The 10,022-nt window shown below is 40.6% G+C and overlaps 1 protein-coding gene across 1 annotated transcript; it reads right to left on the bottom strand.

The window, feature by feature from the left end:
* Positions 1 to 228: 228 nt before the first annotated feature.
* alkbh3 (alkB homolog 3, alpha-ketoglutarate dependent dioxygenase) lies at positions 229 to 9,515 on the bottom strand. Its single transcript, XM_029434794.1, has 10 exons — positions 9,408 to 9,515; positions 8,731 to 8,806; positions 8,482 to 8,582; positions 8,336 to 8,370; positions 8,151 to 8,198; positions 7,513 to 7,616; positions 5,520 to 5,608; positions 5,091 to 5,300; positions 4,306 to 4,404; positions 229 to 1,437 (listed from the first exon to the last, which is right to left on the bottom strand). Exons 2-10 carry the CDS (start codon positions 8,804 to 8,806, stop codon positions 1,312 to 1,314), a joined length of 888 nt encoding a protein of 295 aa, XP_029290654.1. The 5' UTR covers positions 9,408 to 9,515; the 3' UTR covers positions 229 to 1,311.
* Positions 9,516 to 10,022: the final 507 nt, after the last annotated feature.

The following is a 10,022-nucleotide window of genomic DNA, read 5'->3' as shown; positions in this document are numbered from 1 at the left end:
ACCTCATCACATGTTGTGGGTATAGTTACAACACAGGTTGCATAATCCCTCTAGTCTTTCACTGACTCCTGTATTTTGCCAACATTATGCACAGATTGCAGAATATTTTCACGACACACTTCCTATAACAACGTGTATGTGGCTTGAACTTGCCGGTCCTATATTCATTTTCAGCAGCGGTAAAAAAAATAAAAAAAGCATTTAAATTCAATTTAAAGTATCAAACACTTTTAATGGACACACATTTGGTTATTTTGGAACATAGGACACAATCCAAGATAATTCAGAGACAATTGTTTATTTCAGAACTACAGCAATCAAGAACACCTCATGCATCTCTTTAGTGTCACAAAATAAACAGAAGTACTTTCTACATGTACAAGTATTGATGTCCTATCTGTTACACTTATGTCATGTTTGAACATAATAATGGAACAAAAAGTCATGAAGTTAAACCTAAAGGAACCTCAAAGTCATGTATTTGTAAGTGCATGTTACCTTTTAATAGTGTTGCCGAGAGCATTAGTAGTTCCCGTTGGTTTATTATGTTTATTTCAGGCTTTTAAAGCTAAAGTTATGGCTGTCGGAGTCTTGTGTACTTTTACTACAGTAGTTTAAATATTCTGCTTCATTAAAACACGAGGTTTTAAAAACCTGAAGGACCCGTTTGAGGGTCTGAACAGACAAAACGTGTTCAACAGGACAATTAACTAATTCCAGTCCTGATGAGCTGTAATTGGCTGAAGTGGCCACTTTACTTGTTCCTTCTCTTTTTATAGCAACAATGTTCCCTCCAAAAAGCTCCAGAAGATAAACAAGGGAGGAAACCATTTGCATTTCATGGCACTGCACCAAAAGTCCCATCAACAGTGACTTGTTGTCATGAGGACACTTTTGTAAAGACACTTTTCATGACGTACGAAGCAAAAATGTCATCAAATTACAAAGTGAAACGAACAGAAACAACCGTCTGTGCTTAACAAATAAATAAAGTCAAAGTAATACGCAGAGCTGATATTTTATCCAGCCTGTAAACCTTCATGATCAACCGTTCTGCTGCTTTAGCTCCTCTGAACACACTCATGTCTGATAATCACCACTGCAGAGTTATTATGCTTCAATTATGCAAGAGGTGAATTCACGCTGAGCCGCAAATCTCCCCGTTTGAGCTGTTGTTCACGCTGTACACCGGCTTAAATGACCTGCATGCTCTCTGAGAAGGACGACGACACACTGCAACCATCAGATCTAGCATCTAGGCTCTAGGATCAGCATTTGAAATCCAGAAGAACCTCAGACTCTGAGGGGAGTTTATGTTCGGCTGGGTGTGAATCGCAGCTTCGTCCCCGGCCTGTGGCCCGCCGGCTCTGGGTAGGTAGTTCTGAAGGTCAAGTTGATGCGTGGGCCTCGGTCGTGGTACTCTTTAGCCACTTGATGCTGGTGGAGACGGATAGAAGTTGTATTTTACACTCACACGTCAAAAATGTACATGTTGGTCTGTAATCCAGAAGAATTTATATAAAGTTAGGAGGAAGTGGATTAGAACTAGAGAAGGTTTGATAACATATTTCCCCTCTTAAACAACTGAACACACACACACACACACACACACACACACACACACACACACACACACACACACACACACACACACACACACACACACACACACACACACACACACACACACACACACACACACACACACACTATGTAAGTGGAGGCAACTCAAATGTAAGGTGATTAAAAGTGTAATTAAATAGTAAAAACAGTGCAAGAATAATGCTTCATGTGGATAATATAAAATACACATTGAAGATAAATATATAAACAAACAAATGCAGTAAAAATAAAAAAGCACATTTGTGTTTTTCCTCTGGACACAGGTCAACCAGAGAATGTGAAAACAGAAATCAAACACTATTTTCTTACCATATGACTGCACGGGGCTAAAGGCACATCTATACCCCCTTACACAGACTCAATTAAGTCTGGACCTTTTGCATACGAGAATAATTCTGCACCTCGTGCACAGACCCACACACACACACTCCTTCACACACTCCTCCTTCACCTACATCTCAAAAGGAGGTGAAAGATTTGCTTTTCCACAACCGTGTCACGAGAAAGCGTCGGGGCAGGAATAACCCTGTATCCTTTTTCAAACAGATTAACTACTTTAGCAAGATTGGCAGGTTTACTTAAATATTTATCACTCACTTCCAAACCTCTCCAAAAGGAGCCAGGAGGTTTTATTAGGCAGACCAGGGCTGCAGTGACAGAGGAAGAATTAATGGATGGTGTGATCTTCTTTCTCTGGCAAGATCTTTAAAGGAGAGATGAAACCTTTGTTGAGATACTCGGCGAGGTGTCGCCATAAAACACCTGTGACCTTCTCCCTTTTTTTCTTCTGCTAAGCTCAAACCTCGTTACGGTCTCTGTAGGTTTTTCCCTTTAACTCTTCTTCTTATTTTTCCCGGCATTTCTGCTTTATTAGCTCGGAGAGGATGACATGCATCACATGTCGGATTCGAACCCGGGACCATCTTTCTAGTTCTCACGCTCGAAAAAAGAAAACTCCCCATGTGACAAACAATGTTTAAACAGTTCAAACTGACCGATTGTAGACAGAAGTGGAGCTTTCATCTACTAAATGCTGAGAACATTAAGTTAATATGAAAATCAAACCATATAATATAACTTATTGTCACTGTTGAGTGCAATCCAATTCTTTTCAACAGAAACCAGCTCCACGCTCTCCATCACACACTAATGTAAGACTTCATCTGTTTTCATGCACTCGTATAAACCAGGCCGCTGTCCCTGATTGTAAAACAAATGACTGTCATTATGCTGAAGCGCTGCTATTCTCTCAGGGACACTTCATCCATCTCGCTGCCTGTCGGTCAGCGGAGGAACAGGAGAGCCTTGAACACAGGTCTCTCCTCGCATGTGTGTGGAGTCTGAAGCACTTACACACTGCTCCGCACGCACGCAAATTTATCAGAGTCCAAATACGTCCAACTTTTCATCGGATCAGAAAAGTGAACATATACAGATACGCATGTCTAACCTGTTGATAGTGCATCACTTACTAATACAAAATGTATCAGACGAATGCATAACGTATACAAAATATGGGCAACACGCTGGTGTACGTTGATATAAGGTAAGGTATAAGTAGTGTTCGTTAAGAGCTCGCTGTGTTACGCTGGGGTGCGTTGTTGAACGCTGATGTTTTGAGCATGTTCAAAATTACCGGACGTACCCGACGTGTGCTTCATAAGATATGCAGACGTTACGTTACGTTAGACATACGTGAATACGTACGTGACTACATTAGAGGTACATTAGATATCGGCTACGTCGGCTGACGGTGAACCCTACAGCCAATGTATTGATAACGAGTGGATACTCTATTCCTACCCGATGTTAAGATGATGCCTGACGATGGAGTAACTTATTAAACGTGTTTCTACAGTACAGCTAGCGTTCAGCATGTTAGCCGTTCTCCAGCATCAGCGTGACGTGAACCAGATGGCACTTTTCCAGCTCCGTCGTCCAGACGCTCTGATACGTTTTAAATAAGTAAGTGATACGCTATCAATGTTTGACATACGTACAATAATTAGTTATGTATTCGTTATGTATACGTCAGCTACAACACCGCTGTGGACAATTTGGACTCTGAGACATTGTGAGCTACTTTACATATACGCCCGCATGTTTCTGCCGTACGGAGCTGTGTGACAGGGCCGTGTGTCTGGCGTGTTCGGCGTATCGTTTGCGTCCTTCAAACGATCACAACTTACCCTTAATTTATATCAACCTATTGCCGATATTTCGTATGTGCCGACATACGTTTCTGTCATACGGATATGTGTGACAGGGCCTTAACAGAGTAATAAATATAAACTAAATAAATAACTTGAACCGGAGGGTCAAATCAGATCGAGGTTATTGCTTACGTTTCAGATTTGGTTCAAACCTTATGTACAGTATGTGCCGTAAAACATTTAGGCTGAATTTGGTAATTTTGAGAATTGAATAGTTTTTCTGCCACAGAAGACCGTGACGATGTGGAAAGGTCTACAGTATACGTGGGCATTTTGTGAGTAAAGTTCCTTCCATGTTGTCTTTTTGTTTAAATTTAAAAAAGCTATGAACACTTTGCAACAAAGAGGTTTCCGACCAAACAACACTTCTTTCATTTCTGCTTATTTCTGGCCCATCCCTGAGTACAGACGCTTTTATAAAGAGGCCATTTTGCCGGCACGGGCCGTGCATGTGATTGACAGATCCTACCTGCCAATCGTCTTGTGTAGCTCCGTCCATCAGCAGAAGTGTCCCGTTACTCAGAGGAACCCGAATCCTCTCCACATAAGTGTAGTCACCATTCTCCTCCTAACAAATTAACATAAAGAGCATTAAAGCACAACGTATAAAACACACGTGGTACAATGTACTGTCACATGACAGGAGAACAAAAGGCCACAAACTAAGGTGACGGCACATTGTGTTACCTGCAAATCACAACTACATGCCAGCACAACTCTTCTACATCAGGACTAATGAACCTCGTCTCCTAAGAAGTGTAAACTTTAACACTTAAAATAACAGACAACTATTAAACACAGGCCTCTAAGTACTGTGCTGAGTCCAAACACAATACCTAACTTAAGCCTCCCCCCTGTTTCCACAGTTTCACTACCTCCCCTTGGCTGCTGTTCCACACTCCGCTACCTTCAGTAACTTCTCTTTTATTAACATTTGCGGAGCAGCTCTGCTTTATTTCGCAGCGTGCGGTGGAGGCAGGAGATCTTACCACCAAACTAACTCATGAGAAACAGCAAAAGGTCAGGAAGAGTGTGTGCAGGATTTGGAAGGCCAAATCAAATATTTAATGAATCTGGAGCTGGATAAAGAAAACATAATGAACTTTTCTTTTTCTAAATAAAGCAAATCACACACGCAAGCAGAAGAACATGATTGCTAAACATTCAGTGTGCAGAAGCACAACAGATTTAATAAGTATAATTCCTAGTAATGTAAGAATGGACACCCATTTTCATGCTCTTCCATCATCTCACCGGTGGAGGCTGCTTGCGGAGGCTGAACATTCTGGTGTCGCCCAGACTGAGGGAGGCGATGGTGGGCGTGTTACCCAAGGAGGCCTCATCGTCGCTGTGCCAGCCGATGCTGTCGTGGCAGTCCCGATACAGGTTACACAGCAGGGAGTTGAAGCTGCATCCGCTCGCCTGCTCCACTTCCTCGCGAAGGTTCGACAGCAAATAATGCCACTAAACATAAAGAGAGTTCAGCAGATAATTAAGAAAAGAAACAGAAAAGTTATTACAAATAATTCAAATGAAGAGGAAAGAAAAGCTTAACCAATACAAACTAATTATTATAATAAAAAACAGAACAATACAACAAGCTAGGGACATCCAACATGTTCTCAGAATAACATAAAATAGTGCTTGTGTTGGTGGCTTGGAGGCGTAATGAGTTTATCTAACCTGTGTGTTAGCAGGCATGGTGGAGCGAGCGTATGTGTAGGGCAACTCTCCATACCAGCAAGTCAGCCTGGGCTCCTCGTAGGCCTCACCTGGACACACACACACACACACACACACACACACACACACACACACACACACACACACACACACACACACACACACACACACACACACACACACACACACACACTTTGTGTTCAGTACTGTATTTTTGGGAATATGCATTTTTTTTCTTATTACTATTCAGCAACCTGCCTGATGGTGTGATTCAATGCTCTGGGGACGTGTTCTCCATGGCAGGAGCGAGAACAGAGCGTGAGCAGGGTGGCTGGTGTCCTTAATGATGTTTTGGGCTTTGCTTTAGCAGCGGGTGGTGTAAATGTTATGAAGTTGTGTTAGTTCTGCGCCAATGATTTTTCCTGCCGTCTTTAGTCATCTGAAGCGGTCTGAAGTCCCGAGCAGAACACTCAACGGTGCTCATACCAAACTTCTCGAGACGCCTCACAGAGTACAGCCTCTGTTGTGCTTTGTTGAGGATGCAGTGGAGACACCATGTCAGGGGGTTTAAAACTAACAACAATTCAAACAGATGATTGTCTGGTCTTCCTGAAATTAACAAAAGATATATTTTTGGAGAGGTTTTCGCTGCATCATATTTTGCAGCCCATCAACGTGATTCTGCTCCTATCTTTTGAGTACCAAACACTTACCCCCCCCCCCCGCAGGCTTTAAATACACTACAAATCTGTCTTCCTTTTGGAGAACAGCAAGCTGTGACACTTTTCTCATATCTATCTTTATATTGCATCAGTAATTGGGTCAAGGCAATTTCAACTTCAAAAGAGAAGGGATCTGTTTGTTGCTGAATGACAAGTATAAGTGGGGCAGAACGCTGACACAGATAATATAATATATTCCTTCCCAGCGTTAACACACGTGTACAACGATCGTCTGCACCAGAATATATTAACATGTGAATTCAACTTCTCTCCGTCTGTTTTTCTCTGTTACTGTTTGTGTATCTTTCTTTCTCTGGGAACAACAAGACTTATTTCAAGAACCAATTTAGTGTATTTTGGCCCTCTGGTACGAGAACTCAGAGAAAGCAAAACAAACTGCTCGAGCAGCAATCGCTTTTTATGGTCCTAAATTATTCAGGGCAGTTTGGAGCTAATACTGTGCTAATATGTGTGGTCATTTATCAATTTTTCAAAAGCCTTACTCATTCCATTAATAGATGCTACCAGGGGGAAATATTAACACAACCTTAACGCAATCACAGGATCCAATTTAGAGTCGTGAGCGATCGTCGGAAAGAGTCAGGAGGAGAAACGACAGAGGACGTAGGAGGGGGTTAACAGCCTCTTTCCACTACTTCTTCTTTAACCCAAACATCACATGGACTTTATTGACAAAGTCTCAAGAGTGATGGATTGAGATTACACAACTTTATGATCCATGTTAGGAAATGATCTTGGTCTTTATCGTGCTGTTTGCCTGCTTGGGAGCTGTCGCAGAGCAACACACAAGATGGACGAGAGCCAGCTGAGAGAAAGAGACGCTGAGGCAAAGTCTGGCTCCAGCTCAACTATCGCTGTAAATAGTCTGTCTGGGTACAATGTGTGAGTAAGTCTTTGCTTTTAAAAAAGGAAAATGCCAACTGTATTGCAAAAGAGAAACCATTGCACAACTCACACATGTGGCTGCAGTTTCTATCTCTTCCAAGATACACTAAACTAACTTCAATTAAAAATATATCCATATCACTATACAAACCCAGATGCACACTGAAAATAACCAATTTAGAGGATTTTGTAGCCTCAAAATGTCACAAACGTCTCAAACATGAGTTCAACACTGCACTGTAAATACACATGAACCAGGCAGCACACCAGCTGCAGTGGGGGAACCCTGTTCACCCTCCAGGATGCATCATACGCTCACATTTCACCCCTTCCATACTGCTCATCCTCAAGCCCCTGGTACCCACCCTGTCTGTAGTTGGTCTTCTGGGACCAGGGAAGCTCTGCTAACAGCTTACTGAACATCCAGTCAGCATCTTTTGGGGCAAGAAACCCGGGAAGCAGCCGCAGTCTGGACACATGGAAAGACGAAACACACACACACACACACACACACACACACACACACACACACACACACACACACACACACACAGTTATTATATTAAGAGGATATGTTTTTTATTTAGTTTCAGATTAGGACAATCATTATCACTGACATCAACGCTCTAATAAACGTAAACAGGTCACAGTCACCGTATGAATCTCAGAAATGTTTGAGGTTTCCTTGCTCTTGGTTGTAATTGCGGTGGCTCTAGATGTTCGTCTTGATAAAAAGTAAATGTAATATTCTGGTTGTCCAGTTTGCTATATGTACAGCACATGTTACTACATATTCAGTGTCTATTGAAAACGTGGCTCACGCTCATGTGAAATATAAACGATTGCTTGTGGGGTGACTGCCATCTAGTGGACTTAAAACTCAACCACAGATTTCTTATTATTACTAAACACACTGCTTTGGAAAACAATCACATCATTGTTTATTCCCGTCTTTTTCATTTGGTTTAAACTTTTTTCATCTATACAATAACACTGTACTCACCTGGACACTCCTGATGGTCCAAGGCTGATCTCATGATCACCTGCCTGCCTGTCCAGAACAAAATTAAATACATGTTGGCCAACATGTGCGTAGTATACAACCAGATAACAAGACAAAACACCTTGAGATAAGAGATAGAAACACATTTAAAATAGATAGAAAACCCCCCCTGATGTGTAACTTACTCGATCACCTTCTCTGGTGGAACATCCCTAACTGGCTGCAATGTAGAATAGACAGAACAGAGAAGGAGTAAGCACCTCCTTTGTAAAAGGCAGTTATAGATCAAATTTGCCTAAAATGAAACAGACTTTTTATGTTTACAGTCTACCTTGGAGGGCTGGTGAAACTCAAATGTCTTAGGTGTTTTCTGTGGATCACATCCCCAAGAATTAGGTGCATTTTTTGGTTGTTGATTGTTTGGAACTGCACCTGGAAAACCCCCAAAAATAAGCAGCTGTTGTCTACATATCAGGCGAAGAATCCAGCATCCAGGGCTATGAATAAGTAAATATAAGGAGCAGGCAGAGGGAGTCACGTACTACCAATACAACAGAGTATACATCGACCCTGGCAGTACCTGATGGTCCAGAGGGTTTTGGCAGGGGTTTGGCCCAGGAGCCCTGGACTCTGGCTCGCTGACGCTTATCTGACATCTGCGGGTGGACCGAGGAGGATGAGATTTCATCAACATGGAAACACATTCTCCTCAAACCAACAGAAATAAAGACAACTGTGCTGTGCTAGAAACCCACACACACTTATTATTTATATAAAAAACAAGAGCTTCCAGAGGGAATATGGGAGTGTTTCATCTGTGTCAATAAATGATGACAACTCACACACATTAATGAAGTTAACTTTTACAACAGGACACAACCGACTCCAGGGTTACAGGTAGCACTATACATATATACATATATATATACATATACATATATATATACATATACATATATATATATATATATATATATATATATATATACATACACATACATACATATAATACAGTTATTAGTGACATATTCTATATTTATGTTTCTCTAGTGCCACGTTGAGAGAAAACAACACAAAAAATGACAAATTCTTCACTTACTCGGATCATTTCTGAAGCTAACTGTTAGCTACATTAAGATAACTATGCTATGTTAGCTAAACCTACTTGGAGTTATTTCAATAAACCTTTTGTAAAGGTCAGAATTAAAAACAAATGTCCGGTTGATTAATGTTAAACTACATATTTAAACTACTTACCAGAAAGGCTGCTGAAACGCAACCATGCTTACAGAGAAAAGACAACTCCACATAAGCTAGGACGTCAGTTGAAAGCAGCTACGGCTAGTATGTTACATAAAAACAAATCCTACCCGGAACTGAGCTGCGTTAAAAGGTTCCGTCCCATTATTTTCCTGTTTTTAAATTTAATTGACAAAAGAACATAATACAGATTCAGTATATAGTTGATAGTTAAAAAATAGAGCCAGGGGTATACCATACTATATACAAATATTTTAAAGCATACAGATAAGTAGTTTCACATATTGCTCAACATCCTTCAGGAATACAACATAAGGATTTTAATTTTAATTTGATTTACATTTATGAATATTCTTTTTGCCAACATTATCACATTTATTATAAAAATAAGTCTTATTTTCTTGGGTTTTTGAAAAACCAAAAAACTAATTTTAAAACTAATAAAAAGGTATTTAAAGATATGACAAATCACAAATCTCTTTGTGATGTGAGAATAATGCCAAAAGAGTTTTTTTTTTAAAGTTTCTGAATTTAAAAGAGAGCAGTTCATGTTAATGTCTTTTTTTAAACTTTTCTGCAGGGTAATATTTATTAAACACCTCAATCGGATTC

This window comes from Cottoperca gobio, chromosome 6, assembly GCF_900634415.1.
Source record: "Cottoperca gobio chromosome 6, fCotGob3.1, whole genome shotgun sequence".
Taxonomy (NCBI): Eukaryota; Metazoa; Chordata; class Actinopteri; order Perciformes; family Bovichtidae; genus Cottoperca; species Cottoperca gobio.
This window is presented reverse-complemented; position numbering and strand designations above follow the sequence as displayed.